The sequence below is a fragment of the Dipteris shenzhenensis genome, chromosome 11 (genome assembly GCF_047967505.1).
Source record: "Dipteris shenzhenensis isolate YYH24624 ecotype China chromosome 11, Dip_SZ_1.0, whole genome shotgun sequence".
NCBI lineage: Eukaryota > Viridiplantae > Streptophyta > Polypodiopsida > Gleicheniales > Dipteridaceae > Dipteris > Dipteris shenzhenensis.
In genome coordinates this window covers 22286801-22307647 of record NC_141606.1, presented here as the reverse complement: position 1 = coordinate 22307647, position 20847 = coordinate 22286801, and the positions used below count along the sequence as shown (strand labels likewise).

The 20847-nt window shown below is 47.2% G+C and overlaps 1 protein-coding gene across 1 annotated transcript in view; it reads left to right on the top strand.

The window, feature by feature from the left end:
• The window catches only part of LOC147896771 (uncharacterized), a 32105-nt gene extending 15510 nt beyond the window's left edge, over window positions 1-16595 (top strand). Inside the window, exons 5-6 of the mRNA XM_087381147.1 lie at window positions 16099-16170; window positions 16425-16595. Of these exons, the coding sequence (XP_087237273.1) occupies window positions 16099-16170; window positions 16425-16595 (243 nt within the window). The remainder of the gene's footprint in view (window positions 1-16098; window positions 16171-16424) is intronic.
• The last annotated feature ends 4252 nt before the right edge of the window (window positions 16596-20847 follow it).

The window sequence follows — 20847 nt, the reverse complement described above, 5'->3', positions numbered from 1 at the left end:
ATATGTTACAATGAATCAAGACACCTGGCCTTTTACAACCATCGGAAGTACCTTTCTGGAGGTGGGAGAGCATTTCCATGGATCGTATACTCAATCTTGTTCAACCAATGGTCGACAAGATGACCTGGTTAGCCAAGGTAAAAGGCCTCGTCGGTGGACGAGTCCCTTGGTCAGATGTTGGGAAGGCCTGTTGTTGTCAGCCAAGAAGATCTGGTCGGCCTGATTACTAATTTAAAGCTGGTCAGCCCCCTACAGGGCTGGTCGGTCAGCGGCTGAGGGGGACAAACTGAGGTCCCCATGCCTATATATAGAGCCCATTTAGGACCTTGTAGTGCACTTGCTGAAGGTCATTGAAGCTCACTGAGGAGCAACAACCTGAGGATGCAAAGCAGAACTTGTGCTCACCATGGAGGATCCAATGCAACACACTGCTGCATGGTAATATGTGATACATCATGAGAAAGTATGGTTGTCCTACTGCTGTCTATTCCAACAGATCTAAGTGCTGTGAGTTGTTTCTTGTGTACATGTATTGTCTGAAGTTCAATCATAGTGTTTCTTGAGTTTGGACACTTGCATACACAATATATTTCCACTACGTGGAGTTACGAGGTAAGCATCTAAAGAAGGATATTAGACTAGGTTTCTCTAACAAGTACGAGGAGAGTGCTCACGGCTAGTCTCATGAGGCCTTTCACTACCGATGAGCTGGATAGAGCAATCACAACTCTGACTAAAGGCAAATGTCCAAGAGAGGATGGTTTATTGGCTGATCCCTTTTCAGTCTCATTGGGAGCTTATGAGCTCAGGCATTCCCATAGCTTTTCAAGACGTCATGAAGACCATGGAAATCTTTAAGAGGGGCTGATGAGATTTCATAGTGAAGGCCCATTACTTTGCTAGGATTTGCTTACAAGATCCTAGCTAAGGCCATCAGCCTAAGACTTGTCCCTTTCTTACCAAACATTATTCATCCCACGCAGATAGGCTTTTTACGGGACCGGAGCATTTTCGATAACATCTTTACTTTTTGGAAGGCCACAACATTGGCACGGCTCCATCATGAGGACTTATTGGTTTTGCTTCTTGACTTTGAGAAGGCCTATATAGGGTGGATTGGGAGTTTCTTGAGGGGACTCTGGACAGGATGGGCTTCCCCCGATACATTAGGTAGAGGTGTGAGCACTTTACTCCTTTGCACATAGCCAAGTTCTAGTCAAGGGAGCCCAAGGGGATAGATTCATTTAGCTAGATCAGTGAGTTAGGGATGTCCCTTTTGCCCCCTTACTCTATTTATCGCAGAGGCTATGGGCAATTTTCTGAGAGAAGAGGCATGGGTATTCGTGGCATTAGGATGCCCATTGCAGCTTTGGAGGAGCTTCTTGATTCTAAGTTTGCAGATGATATGGCAGTGTATCTTGATGGAGGGGTAGACAATTTCAGGGCATTTGTTTCAGCCATAGAGGTTTTTTGCTTGTCTTTGGGAGCTCTTATTAATTGACACAAGTCCTACGGGATTTGGTTCAATGATTTGTGAAACCCAGACTAGAGATAGCACAAAGATTTTACTTGGATACCTAGAGAGACAACAGCTCGATATCTGGGATGCCATGTAGGGCTGGACATCATGTCAAAGCTGTAGGAGCATTATTGACACAAGTCCTACGGGATTTGGTTCAATGATTTGTGAAACCCAGACTAGAGATAGCACAAAGATTTTACTTGGATACCTAGAGAGACAACAGCTCGATATCTGGGATGCCATGTAGGGCTGGACATCATGTCAAAGCTGTAGGAGCATTTAGAGGAAGCTCTTGCATCAGAGCTTGGCCAAGCTATCCTCAGTAGGTAGAGTAGTGGTTACTATCCAGGTTTTGCTTGCTACTATGTGGTACATAACCTCTTGTAGGGCCTTTTCTAGACCTTGCATCGGTCAAGTGAAGCGATTGATCAAGAACTTCATGTGGTTAGGAAGGGATGGCTGCATGGCTAGGGCGAAGGTGGCTTGGCAAAGGAGGGCTAGGCATTGTGGACCTAGAGTGCCAGACCAGACCGTTGCTCACGAAGTTCATTATCAGAGGAATGATGCTTGGCAGTGAGCCATGGCTAGGGCGAAGGTGGCTTGGCAAAGGAGGGCTAGGCATCGTGGACCCAGAGTGCCAGACCAAACCGTTGCTCACGAAGTTCATTATCAGAGGAATGATGCTTAGCAGTGAGCCATGGAAGGAGTTACTCCTTCACAGATTCATGAGATCCAGCCAGAGGAGGGCCTTGATTAGATCGATGTGTGGATTAGAGTCGGCATGCCGACATACCATTGGGCAAAAACACCACCTCTCCTAAGGAGGTTTTGCTTGGACCGTCGCCAGTACAGTAAGAGAGTGGTTTTCTTTTACGAAGTTGCTCCCACTTGCTCAGAGACAAATAGCTCATCGACTTAGAGGAGAGATTAGGTAGGAGGATCTTGATGGGAAGGATTGATGGCATGCCAACTGCAGCAAAGCATTGGCATAGATAGAGACTCTCTCAGAGTTTCTTGAGGATTTTTGGTGCAGGCTCTAGGACAATTATAGGCCAAGGAAGATCTCCCACTTCCTTTGGATGTTAGCACACAGAGCCCTTGCAGTGGGCTCTTGGATTTGGTTTGGTCTTTTTGTAGTTACGTGCTCATGATATGGTTTCCCAGAGGAGTCTCAAAGGCACTGCATATGGGATTGCCCGCTGGCACAAGAGGTTTGGAGGAGAGCTTTGAGGATGGTCTTTGCTAGGATTCAGGATGAGATGGTCCTGACCTGGGGAGCAGTGGCCTAGGTTACAGAACGAGGACCTGCTTGTGGGTATGAGAAAGCTTGTCCCTTAGATTGGTAGGGCTGGAGTGACCTTCACCCATACTTACGACTTCTCAAAGATGGTGTGGATACCTAGACATTGTAATAGATGGGAGCTGATAGCAAGCATCATTGCCTGGCACATATGGACAGCTAGGTACAAGCAGGCCATCGGTAGCAAACCAAATCAGCCTCGGAGACACTAGCGAGCATTTGGTAGATATCACTTCTTACTCTCAAAGATAGATGGGATAGCTCCCAGGGAGACTTTGATTGTGCTAGGCACCGGAGGGAGGCTTTTATCAATATATGGGAGCCACGCCCTTCCTTCATTTCATAGATGGTGGTATAATATGGCATTATAGACCCCTGCATTGGCTATTTGTTCAGCCCTTTGTACGAGGTAACTCCCCATGGAGCAGCCAGCCAGGGAGATATCCTTGTATTTTAAGATTGCACCCTTCATTGGCGGGTTGGTTTTTCCTTGGCGTCCATGTCACTAGGAGTTTACTAATAGAATGTTCTTTTTTCTGGACAAAAAAACATGGTATTAGAGAAGTATTGCCTATTTGGAGTTTGGATAGCTGTGGTGTCAAAGACATGGTGTCGTGCCTGGATGAGAGATCTAAGAGCCAAGATCCAAAGAAAGCTGAGATTTGAAACCAGGAGGTGCCTGCCTTGGTGATCAAGCCATCCAGCTAGAGATCAACTTCAACAACGGAAAGAGAGCGGCGACTTCTGCTCAGTGAAGGTGTGACATGAATGTGAGTATGTTTGTATGAAGGAATTCTCATTGCAATGAACTCATGGTGCAACATGATGTTCAGTGCCGATTACAAATTTTCACACAACATGGATATGAGATGGTGACAACTATCCAAACGGGAAGATCAACGTCCAGAGTCATTGATTGAACATGCGTTGTTGGAGATAGCTGAAGCAGTAGAGGTGAAGCCTGCAGATCAAGAGGATGCAACAAGCGCAAAAGTCAAAGCAGTAGATCAAGCTGATATCAAAGAGTGGATGCTCATGGACGCTGAGGAACTTTCAAAGATCATTGAGACTACTGCAGATTTAGTGATTTGAACCATACGCTAGGAGCAAAATGAGATATCCTGAATCTGTAACTTTTCAAAAATGCCCTTTGTAAAAGTTCTAGTGATACTAGGAAGGCGTGCCATGTGGCACAATGGTATTTTGACATTAGAGCAGTGGTTTCATGTGTATTTAAGGGCTTGATCTTTACAAACCCTCTAAGAATATCCCAAACCCAAGTTATCAGATATAGATTGAAACGGTAGTTCAATTGTTAGAAAAGACCCAATAGAGGGTACGCACAGCGGAAGACTTATAGTAATGCCTAGGAGCTCACACAGTGTGGTGTGGGGTGTGGAATCACAAACTTCTTAACTTAATGTGCGTCACATAGATTAGATGTGCAGACTCATCAATAGACAATGAACCAGCCAAATAGAGAAACCACCAAAATATATATTTCCGTCCAAAACTATGGACACAATACAAAAGAAATAGATCCAGAGTCCCACCAATGATGTGGTCCTCTGATCTTACCACAAGGTCCTTCTCCTATCTGCTGGCTATCTCTAGACTCGAGCCCGCGTGCTCCACCTCGAGCGTCTATAGACTTTCCGTCCAGTGTGTTCTTCTCCACCTTACTGCCTGTGAATCAGCCTAGGTGGGCAGCCCCTGCCAAGCTTTGTCTGCAGCACACAGGTCCCTGTTCCACTGCTCCAGCCTGCTTGTGAATGGCTGCTCCAGAAGGTATGATGATCTCAGCACCTTGCTGCCCTAGAAGACAGCCAAGGTCCAGCCTCTCCCTAGAGCTAAGTCTGCAGCACCTGTTGCACTCTCTCACCTTCTGTAGATAGGCCGAGAGAGTAGGCTTCCTGCTGCTCCTTTCTGCCCTGGAACTGCTGGTTGCTGGATATGAAATGAGGCCTGAGGCCTCTGCTTATATAGGCCCTAAGGCCTGCTGAGAAAACCGACCAGCCAGCCTCATACTGGCTGACCAGACTGGCCGACCGGTCTGCTGCTGGTCCAGCCCTTTAAGGGCTCACAAAACTAGGCCTTTATGGCCCACACTTTTAGGGCTTTTGGCCCTCCAATCTAGGCAAGGGCCCAGCCCCTAGGTCAGCCCTATATAAGGCCTGGTTGGCTGCCTCAAAGCAGCCCAACCAGCCTCTCTCCTGGCCGAGACCCATGTGCTGGTCTGTCCCGCCTCTGCTGCACCACTCTGATCTGCCCACTTGCAGGCCCACTCCATCACTTGGATGCCCCGCCATCTGCACTGTAGTTCGCGCCATCTGTTGCAGCCTTCTTCTCTTGTGAGGTGCCGCCCATGTGGCAGTCCCCTCTCTCTCTCTTCTTTGGGCATCTTCTGCCCTAGGTCTCCCTCCCCCACGCTCTCCTCATATGGGGGCTTACAGATGGGGAGGTGACCATTCCAACATCAATACCCCTTTTGCAAGAGGTCTCTCATAGCCAACCCATTTGAAAATTTTTGAAAATTCTCCCCCCAAAACTATTAGTGAAGATCCGCCAGATTGTCCTCTATGGTACTATAGATGAGATCCACATAGCCATCCTAAACACATTCTTGTATATATGTCATTGAAACTTTGCAATTGGCTGCCCTAGTTGACCTAAAAAAGCCTCTGCACAGCTGTCATGGTCTTCGTGTAGCATTTGTGTACCCTCTAGTCTTAGCTGTTCTATTTGTGGGCTGCATAGCAAAAGCACCTTGTGAAGCTACTGCAGGCTATTCATCTCGCATGTCTAGTTGCATTTCTAAAATCTCTAAAGTAGCACGTTCTACCTCAACCATTGGCTCTGCTGGCATAATTCACTTCCTGCTTCGATGAGCTACTCCCGAAGAGAATTCAAAGTATGCTGCAGCATACGAAAGTAGCATAGAGGTAAGCATAAAGCAACTAACAAAATATATTGCATGTAAGAAGAAAGAAAGGACTCCATACTCTCCCTCTGTATCCGTGCGGGGCTTGTAGGAGGGTCACATAATGAAGAGCTTGACAGAAGAGCCTTACAACGAGTACAAGCCATTTGGAGAAGTCTTGGAGCAAGGAAACAACGGTGGATGTCACAAACTTAGTAAATCATGGGTGTGAAGAGCTTGACAGAAGAGCCTTACAACGAGTACAAGCCATTTGGAGAAGTCTTGGAGCAAGGAAACAACGGTGGATGTCACAAACTTAGTAAATCATGGGTGAAAGGTAGAAGCCAGCCAATCAGAAGATTCAGCCACAAATTACGTGTGTATCACAAAATAAGAATGTGTCTCCAAAACGGTTACCCTCACAAAAACAAGAGAAGAAATCCTAACAATGAAGACTTTAGCTTTACAAGAGACAGTCCAAATGCCATAAGCTTAGAGCCAACCAAGGGCATTATTCTACTGACAAAAAATCAAACCTAAGCTCTTTGCAATTTCCTTGTCCTTTTTCTCCGTGTCTTCACGCTTTTTAGCAATGTTCTTGTTTGTGGGGCTTGCCATTGTATTCATTGTGTAATCATATAATGCCCATTCCAATATCACAACTCCCATCTAATCCCGCTCATGTTAGTGATACCAGCCATGGGAGAGGTAGACCAAGGAATGATTAGGCTGCTACATGGGCAGCACAAAGAAGACCTTGTGCAGGAAAGATGGCGGGGGCATGTAGCCCTGGATCTGGCCTAGCATGACAAAGCTTCATGGCAGGCGTACGGCTTGCAACAGATCCCCATGAAAGGCGCGATGACACAGCAGGATGTACGGAGCTGTACGGCGCTGAAGAAGGGGCTGGCAGAAGCGCAACGTGGCGGGGGTTACCAGCAGGTTGGTCGGCCAGGTGTAGGGCTGGTAGGGCTGGTTCCAGCCAGCCTAGAAATGGCAGGGCAAGAGGGGGCTGGACCCTCCATATATAAGAGGGCATCAGCCCTTGAAGTGAGGGCCAAAGCCCTAGTTTTGTGGGCCAGGGCCCTGCTTAAGTTAGCCCTTTTAGTGCGGTTTTATAGCAGCCTGGTCGGCCTGATTGGGTCGGCCAGATTCAGGCTGCTGGTCGGTTTTCTCCATGCAGGCCTTGGGCCTATAAAAGAGGACCATTCCTCATTCACTCATCACTTGGAGCAGCCCTCAGGACAGCGGACAGGAGCAGCAAGGTGGAAGGGATCTAGACAGAGAGTCTACATATGCTCGAGGTGGAGCACGTGGGCTCAGAGATCTAGAAGTGCTAGGCTTGTAGTTGAAGAACCTTTTGGTATTGTATCCTGTCCTAGTTTCTGGACGGTGGACGGAAATATAAAGTGTTGCTTCTATATTCGTCTCTGAGCATTGTCTATTTACTGGCTTGCACATCTATGCACATAAGTTAAGAAGTTTGTGATTCCACACCCCACACCACACTGTGTGAGCTCTTGGGCATTACTATCAGTCTTCCGATGTGCGTACCCTCTGTTGGATAATTTCTAACAGGACAGTCAATGGTGAAGACCTATGAGCTCCTCGTTTGCTGCACTCTGCCAGGTCCCTTGCTGCCTTATGTATCCTCGACAGCACCTTGAACCAGGCTGAAGTGCTCCCAAAATATGCTCAGCAAATGGATGGTTCGATCCATACAATGGCTTCTTTTTATAGGCCCAAGGGAGCCCAAAAATGAGTGACTGAAGTCAATCGACCCTCTTGGCCTGCTGCAGTTTATGACCCGCCTGCCACTGGCCCAGGCCTATCTGACTTGGTTCTAGCCTATTTCCAGGCCCTTGACTTGGTTCAATCTGCACTCCAACCAGTCGTCTGCTGCCCTTGACATCCTGCCTACCTGCCAGACCTTTTCCAGCGGTAATGCTTCTGCTCCAGCTCCATATAGTCCTCTCCAGGCTCTTGCATTGTTTCATACCGATCTGGCAGTACCGACTTCTTCTAGACCCCTTCCAGGTTCTTTCCAAGCCTTTCCCTGGCGGGGAGGGGGGCAGCGGGGGGGGGGGAGAGGGATGACGGGGGAGGGGACGGGGGAGGAGAAGGGGGGCAGGGGGGCTGACGGGTGGGGGAGAGGTAGGGCGGGGAGGGAGAGGTAGGGGCAGCAGGGAGGGAGAGGTAGGGGGCAGCGGGGGGGGGAGAGGTAGGGCGGGGAGGAGGAAGGGGAGAGGGAGGGTGAGGGAGGAGGGAGAGGGGGCTGGCGAGAGGGGAGGGAGAGGAGGAGCAGCGAGGGGGGGGGAGAGGGGGGGCTGAGAGGGAGAGGGAGAGGGGGCTGGCTGAGAGAGGGAGAGGGGGGGGCAGTAGCTCATTGTCTCTGACCCTAACATCTCAGATGACCACATTATGCTTCAGCGTCCAGACGGCTCTCTCTTTCGACAGAGAGTCGAGATTTTAGGTAGACAGGACCAGTGCAGGATTTGCAGGACCCTTGGGCACTTTGCTAGAGACTGCCCAAGGAAGAGAAAAAGACCCAAGAGGTCTATCCACCAGCCCCAGTCACTTTGGTTTCTAACCCCTTGGTTTCTGACCACGAGGGGGCTACATGTACTTCTTCCCCACAGATTGTTCCTGCCACAGTCAGGACAACCGAGAAAGTGCAGGCGCAGATGAGGGCTCCTGATTCCTCTTCACCCCAGCCACAGGCCTCCTCAACCCCCAGCTCCAGTTCTGCTGATAGAGGCCTGGCAGGTCCTTCTCCTCCATCTTCCACGAGTGCAGGTCTTCTTCGCACTCCTTGGCCAGACTTGCTTATCAGGAATTCTTTTTCGGCACTGGCAGATTCGGCGACTTTCATGGATAATGAGGAGTTTGTGCCCTCCACCTTAGGGGTCCCGGTCATTGGGATTCCTTCTGACAGGGCCTCCCTTTCAGCAGGTGTGGGGATCCTTTCACCTGTTGAGTTTCCTGCCCTCAGCAGGAGTGTTTCGGCCCAGGGGAAGCTGGTCTCCTCTACTAGGTCGGGTAAGCCTTTTCATCCAGCATCCTCCTGTCGATGATGATAGTCAGCTGGAACATACAGGGCCTAGGCGGAGTTCCACACCGTCGCCGTAGGCAGCTGATCCGGAACCAGCTTCATCCAGGCGTCACTGGAGGTGCTATTGATATCCTTTTTATCCAGGAGCACAAGCTGGATGCCAGTGATTGCTCTAAGTCTGGCGAACTGCTTTCAGGACATACCTTCGCCTGCTATGGACACAAGGGGAGGTACTTGCATTGCGGTCTCTCTTTCTATTCTCCCCTTGGTTGCTGGTCATGCTATTATCTCCCCTTCTAGAGCTCAATGGATCATTATTTTGATTGGAGGGCGTAAGATTGGTCTTCTCAATCTTTATGCTCCCAACAACAGAGGGGAGCGGATCTCCTTTTGGAAGGAGTTACTCTCTTGGGTCCCCATTGCAGATTCTTGGATCATTGGTGGCGACTTCAACATGGTTGAGTTGCCTTCAAACAAAAAGAGAGGCAGACAGGGTGGAATTCATTCTTTGGAGAGGGCAACCTGGGATGCCTTCCTCTTTCAGTTTAGTGGCAGGGACACTTGGTTGGATGATGCCTTTCATATTATGCACAGTCACTCCTGTACTCTTGGTCGAACAGGAGAATACACATGCCCATTCATGCACGAATTGACAGATTTTATGTAGAGTGCCAGATTTCTCTGAGTACAAAGACGATATAATTGGCATGAGGGAAATATCTTTGAAAGGATTGCAAGAGTCAGAGTCAGATGGAAGTTGGGACACATGAAGAAAGCACTAAGGATCACATAGGGAAGCTCTGAGTACCTCCATGAGGTACATGGCTTTGTTTTCAGAGCAAGCAAACAAATGGGTTGATCTACTAGATGTATATTCATTGTGTGTACATTCAGACCTTAGTAGCATGCTATGGGCACAAAATTTGCTGTATGTTTCGTGCACCCCTCATTTGGGGGCCTTTAGATGGGGAGGTGACCATCTATACTCCAACACTGTGTACATATTTTGTATATGATTTGGTCCATCCCTAGACAAATATAAATTGCTGTTTCTGCATCTTTCTCTTCAGCACAACTACTATATACCACGGAAAGAAGTTGGATGTGATTCTAACACTATGTGATTTTTGGGCACTATCTCTTTGTTTGTCTTCCGATGCGGGGAGCATTGGCTGTAGCAGGCAACCTCCACCTCTCTTTTCTAACATGTTATCATGCCCTATGGGAGATTCACAAGCATTGAGAACATTGAGGGAGATTTCAGCATATTATCATGCCCTATGGGAGATTCACAAGCATTGAGAACCATGAGGGAGATTCCAATGCTAGGGAGCGTTGGTTGTAGCAAGCAACCTCCACCTCTCTTTTCTAACATGTTATCATGCCCTATGGGAGATTCACAAGCGTTGAGAACCTTGAGGAAGATTCAAATGATAGGAGTGTTGGTTGGAGCAAGTAATCTATTTCAAACATGTTATTAGAGCCCTTAGGGACATTCACAAGTGATGGAAGCTTGAAGGTGAGAAGCTTGAGAAAGTTCACCTTGTAGAAATCAATGTCTACGTTTAAAGGACAGGTAAGGTCCAGATTCACAAGCATTGAGAGCCTTGAGGGAGATTCCAATGCTGGAGAGTGTTGGTTGTAGCAAGCAACCTCCACCTCTCTTTTCTAACATGTTATCATGCCCTATGGGAGATTCACAAGCATTGAGAACCTTGAGGAAGATTCAAATGACAGGAGTGTTGGCTGGAGCAAGTAATCTCTTTCAAACATGTTATCAGAGCCCTTAGGGACATTCACAAGTGATGGAAGCTCGAAGGTGAGAAGCTTGAGAAAGTTCACCTTGTAGAAATCAACGTCTAAGTTTAAAGGACAGGTAAGATCCAGATTCTAGTAGGTCTACAGATTCCTTAGTCTCCCACATCCTTATCATGGCTGCTACTATAGTGATCCCTAGCTTTGGCAAAACAGGTAAGCTCAATGGAACAAATTACCCATTATGGAAGATGAAGATCCAGAGCCACATGGTGGTTCAGATGATTTGGAAAATCATGAAAAAACTAGAGCTAAAGCCATAATCTATCACAAATGCGGCTGGATTTGTGACACCAGCAGCAAATCCCATCAGTGAGGGATTGGCTACTGCAGCCCTTGCCACTATTATTGGCACAACTGCAGATTCAATCCTCCCACATATTCATCTTACCGACACCACCTTTGGTGCATGGGCCATCCTCAAAGACATGTATGAGGTGAACAATGATGCGAGGGTTCTCAACCTCAAGACAAAGTTGTATAGCATGCACGTGGATGAGGTGACTCGAAGCGCATCACCAAGATGAAGGCGGTGAGGGATCAACCCTCCGAGGTTGGTCAAAAGAAGGATTCTCCAAGGATTGCTAGGGATCCTGCTAGGCATGCTTCCCAGGAGCTACAAAGGTTTTGTTACAACCATGATTGCAGGGCAGTGATTGGCACTAGTGAATTTTGAGGAGCTAGTGCCTCTGCTTTTGCAAGAGGAAGCCAAGGAGAAGAAATACGACGGATCCGATGACAAGTCCTTGAATGTTCAAGACGAGCAAAGGCATAGAGAAGGGCCAGCCTAGCAATGGGGCAAGCCCAACAACAATAAGACAAATGACAAGATTGATGATGATGATGAAGACTCTTCATTCAGATGGGAGCAAGAAGGAAAATAAATGCTTCTACTACAACTAGCCATGGCATTTTGCGAGGGACTGCGAAATGAAGAAGGCTGACCAGAAGAGGAGGAAGGAGTCCAATTAGCAATCAGAAGAGTCAAAACTGGCAGTAAATGTGGTATTCAAAGAGGAGCTTTTCTTGGTAACAACTCCAAACGTTGTTGAGGTAAGATTTGCAGAACCTGGTGTACCAATATATATGTTTGATATTGAAAGGTGGTTTGGAGAGGAACCAATAACCTTTGTGGAGATGAAGGACAAAGAGTGCCGAATTTCTCTGATTGCAAAGAGGATACCATTGGCATGAGGGAAATATCTTTGAAAGGATTACAAAAGTCAGAGTCAGATGGAATTGGGAAACTGAAGAAAGCACTAAGGATTACATAGGGAAGTTGTGAGTGCCTCCATGAGGTACATGGCTTGCTTTCAGAGCAAGTGAACAAATGCGTGGATCTACTAGTATGTATATTCATTGTCTGTACATTCTGACCTTAGTAGCATGTTATGGGCACAAAATTTGCTGTATGTTTCTTACGTAATAAGAGATTGGAGGGTGAAAGCCATCCTGGAAGGTAGAGGGGGAAGACTTGGTGCTTCTTCAAAGCTCGGTTGCAGGTTGTTGGAAGGTGGACTTGATGAACCTATTAAAGCCTTGGTGGTGGTCACGGGGACATCTATAAGTAAAGGAGTATGCTATAATCAAAAGATCACCTACTTCGGAGATCATCTAGAGCTTATGGTCCAGGTTTTCTGGAGAAACAATTGGGCTGGAAGATTTGTGTTGATCAGCCAGTGGGATCTCATTGCTCAGGTTAGTAAATTGGCTGCGGATATTGCCAGAGAAGACAATTGAAACAGACCTCGATGCGTGATGCTTGGAAGACTCTAGGCTGTCCTTGTTAGGAAATGGAGTCAAGATGAGTCAGTTTGGTGTGTTCTAGTGTGAGTTCTAGTCTAGTGTGTCCTATGGATGCCACGTGTCACATTGGGAGTTATCCCATATGCATTGGTGTTCGTATGTGTGTGTGTGTGCTCTATATAAGAGCTATATTTGTCTAGTGTCAAATCAATCAAGTATCAAGCCTTCAAGCTCTTTGGTCTACATGTGAGTACTTTCATTTTGTTCATTGCTCTTGCTATTTCATTTCCATTTCATTATGTCTCTCTTTGAGTATCATTATCTCTCTCCCTAGCCTACCCCCTCTCTCTCTCTAGCCTACCCCCTCCATTGTTGACTTCTCTAGCCACGGGGAAGTCCTCCTAGTTGGGGACTTCAACGCGAGGACAAGTGCTTGTCAAGCACCACTCCTGGACTTCAGGGATGATTCCACTCTACTACCAAACATTGACCTTGAGGAGGCAGGTATTCCACGAGTTTTGGCTGACAAACGAGGACTGTTCACATCTTATGGGCAGGCCCTATTAGACCTCGGTAGGATGCATGATCTCATTATTTATAATGGTCTTGACAGATGGCCCGCCTCAGGTGGTTTCATGTGCTTTCCACATGGGGGAGGCTTCAATGTTGTTGACTACATCATGGGATCCCCTGCCTTCACATCTTGCATCACTGACTTTACTGTAGCACCTCTCCCTCCAGGGGCTGATCATACCTATCTTTTCTTTAGCATTTCCACTCCTGGTCGCAAGCGCTCTCCACCCTGCTGAGTTCTTACTCCACCTACCATGATATACGCTTTGATCACGATCACTCACCTACTTACTCTGGCCGTCTATACATACTTCTCGCCTACATTGACTTCATACCCTTATTAGAGGATCGTGCTGCCCTAGTCACCCGCTCACTACACGAGGCTGCTCTTCACGCTTTCCCCCACACCACCTCCTGGTCCACCCGTCCACCACCCCCTGGGACCATACCCTATAATAGCTGGTACGATGATGAGTGTAAGGCTTTACGCCGTCAGCTCAGATTTGAAATAAAAAACAGTCTTACGAGCGAACCAGAGACGCTATGCGAGTACCGTTGATTGGTACGCAGAAAGAAACTAGACTTTGTTCGCCGGAACGAGGAGGAGCTACTAAACATTTTGTTAAGTAAACATCTCCACTATGAAACAAAAATACATCTCCCAAAAAACGTGTGTCATCAAAGCATACCAATACACATGCCTCCAGCTTGCAAGCTTTGCGCCTTCCTGGGCTATTAAGGCAGTATCGGGCTTGAAATTTTTGTAAACATGCATGAAGAGGTGCTCCCTGTGTTTGCGCTTGGTTTTCTACGTGTGTATGAAGAACTCATTCTCATCGCACTCAATTGAGTAGAAATTTCTCGAGCGCCATAAAATGTGGAGTCCAGCTTCATGCATTTTGGACCATACTGTCTCCTGTCTCAACCTGGTCTTGAAAACCACACTTCCATCTGTAGAAAAGTGCCCAAAACAAGTGTTCATCAATTGAGCAATGACAACACGATTCAAAAGCAAAGCATCCTATTCATCGTGGGTTTAGGGTGTGCTGAAGCATATGCTCAGGAATGCCCATCATGACATGCATCCCCTTACCGTCGCCAAAGTGTTGGCCACCAGTGGCCTGCGAGGAGGACTTTTCTTGTCGTGGCTTCCCCTTGGAAGTGTCCTCCTATACAATGCCTCCATGAACTTCACTCAGAATTGGCATGATCTCGTGAGGCATTACACATCTTCTTAAAACCTGGTCTTTGCTCATCTTGTATAGTTGTCTTGCAATGAGTTGACAGGGTACAACTTTTAAAATTAGTTTTCTGGCATCCAGTGCTTTCATTTCAGGGGTGGTCGTCCTGCCATTAAGTACCCAATGATATCTCCACACCAATGTGGAACAACATCTATCTGAAATAGTGTGGCATCTGGCAAGTCATCTTTTACTCCAGTGGCTTCTTCTCCCGACTTTACACGAGACATGTGATCGGCAATGTAGTGTTCCTATTGTACACGGACGGTTCACAAGATAAAGCAATGCTTGATGGTTGGTGTAGAAGACAAAATCATTTGCCAATAGATAGTGCCAAAATTTCTTAACACTATACACCATTGCTAGGGCTTCTCTTTCAGTGGTGGTATGGTTGATCTCTGCATCATTGAGTTGTCGACTAGCGAAGTAGAATGGGTAGTCTTTCTTATGGTCACCGGCTTGATAAAGCACACTCCCAATGGTATACTTGGATCCATCAGTATGAACATGAAAATCAATATCCCAATTGGGAGATATAAGGATGGGTGCTGTGATTAGGCACCACTTTAAAAGCTCAAAGGCTTGGTCACACTCTTCTGTCCATAATAATTCCACTAAGGGGAGCTGGGAATGAGGCATTGATGCAGAGGGAGTGGAAAAGAGCAAGGGAGGGAGAGGCTGGGTTGATGATGATTGCAAGACATCATCACTTTATGTTTGGTTGCTTCGACTGCTGTATCTGAACCAATACTATCCTTTTAGTTTGGATCTCTAAATCCCTATCATAAAGGGGGCTGTAGAGGGGGTACGGGGGGCAGGGGTGGCAAGCAAAATCTAAGGGCAGTCCTTATCCTGGCCCCTACTTGTATGATTTTCCTATCATGGCCTGGACCTCCCCATGGTTCTTCTGTTTTCTTGCTTTCACTGCTGTAGTTGAAGTGTTGTAGCATTCCATGTTTTGTTTTTTAAATATCTGTAAAGTCCATTCACAAAGGGAAGAACTTATTGTGTCCCCTCCCTCTGGACCTCCTGGCGTGATTTTCCAAGTTTTCTGGCTCTAGACTGAGGGTCTCCGTGATTTTCATGACAAAACAAGTACAACAAGCCATGTCTGTGTTCCTGCCACAGTCAAGGTCCCCGCTTCCTCTGCCGCCCTGGCCCTATGTTCGAGTCTTCACATGAAACCCTCTACCAATACTGGAGGAACAAAAGTCCCTCTTTAGATCAATTGCCACATCCTCCTTGCTGCCAGCAAAAATGGAATGGCGAGTCCTCTATCCATCACCTCTCTTGTGCCACAAGATGCCAGCCTTCTTCACACAAGATGGCAGGTGAAGGATAGGTTGCAGCAATGGTTCTATCCCTGATACTGTCCTCTCTTACCTGGAGAGTACCAAGAAGAGGCACACATATTGGCCCACTTGTGCCTCATGCAGGGTGTATGCACCAACAGCAGTTTGGAGTAGATGAGCAATAGATGGAGCTGGGAAGAGCAGATGAGACCTTGGGCCAGAAGCAGATGGAACGGAAGAGAGAAGATCAGCAGTGAGGTGCAGATGCATGGTGTGTGGAAGAGCTGTGGTAGGTGGGGGTGGCGGAGGATCAGCAGGGGGAAAGGGTGGAGCAAAGAGGTTTGTTTTGTAGTCCAACGGCATTTGCCTCTCACCATCCTGTCATCGCAATAGTATCCAGCATAGTTTCTTTTGCAATACAAAGAGTTGGTGCTTGTTTGAATGGTAAATGGAAGCATTAGGTTTCATCCGAACGCACATCACGTGCACTACACCGATTTTGAGTCCAAATTTTCTTTACAAACAATTGTTTATATGCTGCTTTTCTGATAGCATAAGGAAGGATGAGCCTATATAATTTACTTACATATTGAAGTCCATAGTACATATATTCAATGTCCTGGGTTCCATTTTGCAGGTAGCCATAAGGGCAACCCGGAAATGGAAGGATTTTGCGAGTCCTTGTACCTTTGGGGACAGAGATGCCATGGTACCGATTTGCATCAACATTTAAGCCTGTTTTGATAATTCAAATTTGTTCTAGTTTCAGTCCGTAGAAATGAGAGTTTCCACAAGATGTGGACCTCCATGTTTTTATGTGTAAAGTATGGTGAAACCTTTGAATCGAGACTGTGATCTTATTTTCTCCACATATGATTGCAAAATCTGGTTCTCCAGGGGTAGTAATCATACTGATGAGAAGTAAATGTCTGCAATTATATGAAACACATGTGTATCTATCAGGAAACGTTCAGCAGTGGCACAATGGAGTGTCGACCCTTCAAAGACCAATCATATGACAAAGCTCTTGCAGAGCAGGAAATCGGAATACAGTCAATTCCAGTATTGAAGGACATTGCAGTTCAGACAATGCAGTTAGAATCCTCACATATTTTAAGGCTATTCTTCTTGTAGACATGGACGTTCTTGAACAAGCAGTTAATCATTCTGTAATTAAAGGATAATTTTAACACATTCTGATTTCTGCAAAGCTGAAGTTTGAAGGTAAAGATTGAGTCCTTGTACGTGAAAGGGGGGCAATCTGTTACAACAAAAAAGAAGCAATAAATAAATCCATAGCATTGGCTTGATTTCTCATTTTCTTCAGGCTTGAATACTATGAAATGCATTGCAAGGATAGTGCCATGAAAGGAATGATATTGGGGCAATCAAAGTCATGCTTAGTCCTCAGAAATGGCATGAAATATTTTATTGTAATGAGGTAATGATACGTGTAACTAGCATCTCACAGGCCTGCACACACATGCAAACGTGCACGCCCACACACAAAGAGAGAGAGATGTTTTCAAAAAGTTAAAGGGTCTATGAGACTGGAAACAACCAGACACAATGAAAGCTAAGGGTGGGGCCACTAAAAACAGGCACCCATGCCCAAGGCTGGTGTCTAAAGGTCAAGTTTATTAAGTCACACTCTCTAGGTCTCTACTGCATCTTGTCCATGCTATGCTTGACTCGAATCGTCAGAGAAGAAGTCCGTGATCGCCCTCTAGTTGTTGGGCTTTGATGGGCTCTCCTATGCTCTCATATGTGCTTGCACGAGGCAATCTCTATCACCAGGGCTCAAGGAGGAAAATTTCCACATGGCTGACCAGGATGGGCCAAGAAATCTGTGAGTGGGCCAAAATTGCTCTTGAATAGATAGTGGTTCCATCCACGGATCACATAGTACACAAGGCATCCGAATGCAAAGTGCTCCTCTTTCCCAATCTCCTACATATCACCCAAAGTGCAAATCCATATGTCATGTGGAGTGCCTGCTGCCCGTCTTGTCTCAATACATTGCGAATGATAAGACACTCGGAACTGCCCAATCGCGATCCTCACAGCATGTGGAAGATGGATCTGAGTATAGCATGGTGGTTCAGAGATTTGTAGGCAATGATCTTTGTAGAAGCTGAGTTTTACCAAAAGATCATGAGGTGCTAGCCAAGTCCCATACATGTGGAACTATTACAGACCCTCTTTCATGACTTGGTTCACCTCATGATAGGTGAGCGGAGTGGATGGAGCCACAAAGCTATACTGAAATGGTGGCAATCTATCTATATGGAGTCCTTGGTCTACAAACCATCTACGTGTTCAAGCATACCGACTCTTCTAATCCCCCTCTGTCTCTAGTGCCATAGATGAGGTCAAGGCCAGCCACGGTAACCTAGGTCGTTTAGATATTGTAGTGGCGAAGTCCGTGACTATGTGAAGATATGTGACTACCTGAAAGGCTGTATCAAAGCCATAGAGGGGTAACCCAACCTTTGCTAACAGAATGTTACAGCTTGCTATGAATCATTCGAGCAAGAAGTAGAACCTGCACACATAGAGAGAAAGAAAGAAAGTGTATTATTGTCCACTAAAGGCCAAAATGGGCCCATGGGACATCAAGAACTCTGCGTACAAGATAGCACAAAATCAACGTGCCACAAAGAAGAGGCATCATCGAATATCATCTAAGTGCTACGCAATACAATGCAAGTGAAAGTACATACTGTCAAATCCGAGCCTAAATACAAAGTAAGCTAGATGCAAGGAAACCGCCCCTGGGTGCAAAATGGGGGGATGAGTACAATATGTCAATGCAAAGATACAAGTCCATGTATCACGGAGTCTGAGAACCAAAATAATACTGGAAATCCTGTCCATCGACTCTGCCTCCTGCTATGAGAGTACAAATCTGAGCAAAAGTGAGGTGAGCGGCTGGTGGGGCGAGATCTCCATGAGTAAGTCTCCTCCGAAAAGCTGCCATCATCCTGGATCGTCTGGAGATGAAGCGGCGAGTACGTCCCCTATGTAACAAGATCCTGCGGCGTCTACAAACCATCTCATATGTACATCCACAGGGTGGAGGCATGTGTCCTGTGTGAGCTCTGACCTCCTCGTGCTCCTCCTGATACCTGTCATCTGGTATAGCGTGTGTCTGAGCTCTATCGGGCTGGGCTCTATCACGCTCCGGTCTGTGCTGATGGTCTCTGAGGTAGTGTCGTCGAAGCATAGTGGCCTCCCTGACATAAAGAGCTAGGCAATGCTGATCCTCATAATCCATCACTCGTGAGAGAGGTCCAAAGCCATCCGTGAAGAGACAGTGGAATCTCCCTCTGATCTCATAATATAGCGGGCATCTGCAAATGAAGTGCTCCTCTGACTCCACCTCTCCCATGGTGCAACAAGGGCAGATCCTGGTCTCTCGGCCTGGACGCCGTCCATCCTCCATGCGTCGCATCCTACCAGCCTCTATCTCGAGCTGATGCGAAGAGACTCTAAGCTGGGCCAAGGGCAATCCTCAGTGAGTGGGACATGTGGATACCTGTGTAGCCTGGTGGAATGACAAATCCATCCTCTGAGATCCGAAGGAAGTGGTCACGATATGTGGCCATCTTCGTCGGAAGCTGCGTGGGATAAATCCAAGTGCGGTACGTATGAAGCTGCAGCAAGTCTGCTCTCATGACCTGACTAAGCTCGTGGCGAGTCAACTCGAGATGAGGGGCATCTATGCTGTATCGGAAGGGAGGCAGTCTATCCATGTCTAGTCCAAGAGATGTGAGCCACCTAGTGAGTCTGAAGTACCAGCAGTATCGGGCCCCAGATCGTGCCAACTCCATAGAAGATGCAAGTGCTAACCATGGCAACCGAGCCCTGCCTGCTGCTGAGTCTCCAAACTCCCTAACCCTGTGCAAATACATGACCGACTGAAACGCTGCATCCAATGCAAGGAGAGTAGCTCCAAACTCTGCTAGCATGATCTCGTGCGGAACTGTAGCCTTGGCCCTAATGAGCCGAGAGAACATGATGATCTGTAACCTCTCTACTCGTCTCCAATCTGCAGCGCCAAGGTCTCCTGCCCAGAAAGGAGCTGCATACATCGCAGCTGGTCTCACCAATGTGTCAAATAGCAGGGATTTCGTATCGGGATGCTGAAAGTGGGACTGAAAACACTGACGCTCAAGATGAGCCAACGAAGCATACCCTTTACTAATCCTATCTCGTGCTGCATATGTCATGGTAAAGATCGGTCCCCTGAAAACTGTCCCCAAATAAGTGTACTCTCTAACAAGCTCAATGGGCTGTCCGTCATAAGTGAAGCAAAACTCATCCGTGCTGTAGATACGATCAGAGGTGTTGAAAACCATAACCTTGGTCTTGCCAAGGTTTACGGTCAATCCCCTGTCCTGGCAAAACCTGTGGAGTGCCTCAATATGTGCCTGGAGGCCCTGAGCAGTAGAGGAAATGAGAACCACATCGTCCGCATACAGGAGGATAGGAATGGAGGATCCTGAGAGAGTAGAGCCCACACCGCCTGTCATCTGTACGAACATCTCTAGCTCATCGATATATGGTCCAAAGAGAGTAGGAGAGAGCGGGCAACCCTGCTTCACCCCAATCGTGCTGCATACCTCCTCTGAGAGCCCCTCACGTGTCCGAACCCGACCAGTGACCCTCTCATACAAAGCCATGATAGCCCACTGTGTTTCTCCACTGAAGCCCATCTCGCGAATCCTCTGAAACAATCTGAATCGCGGAACTGTATCAAATGCCTTCCTGAAGTCCACGAAGCAACAATAAAGCCGTTGCCTTCGTGACTTCGCCTCCTCTACTAGTGCCCTGAGTGTGAGAATGTGGTCAAGCGTCGAATGATCCCTGCGAAATCCAGCCTGCCCTCTGGCTCTGAGTCCTGTCGTCTCGGCATGGTCATTTAAACGGCTTTCCAAAACTGATGCATAGATCTTGGCCATAACGTGGCCAATCATGATGGTCCTGTAACTCGACGGCTCCATAGGGTCCCCCGACTTGTGGATAGGTACTATGGTATTGCCTAACCAGGACTGTGGTAGGCCTGTACAAACAGACTCATTGAAGAGACGGGAGAGAACAAAAGCTAAGGTATCAATCCCATGGATTACATACTCCGCTTGCAATCCATCATGATCCTTAGCTCTCCCGTTCTTCAATCGGTGGACTGCTGCACGGACACTCTCTGGTGTGAAGAGACTAGATGAAGCTGGCCTAGGGGAGTGGGATAAATCGATATCTGGCTGATCTGGGACATCGTATAGAGCTGAAGTATATGCAGACCAGACACGTGGATCAGTGAGGGGGCTCTGAGACTTCGAGCGGAGGAATTTTCTCCAGAATTCCTTGGAGTCACAGCTGAAAA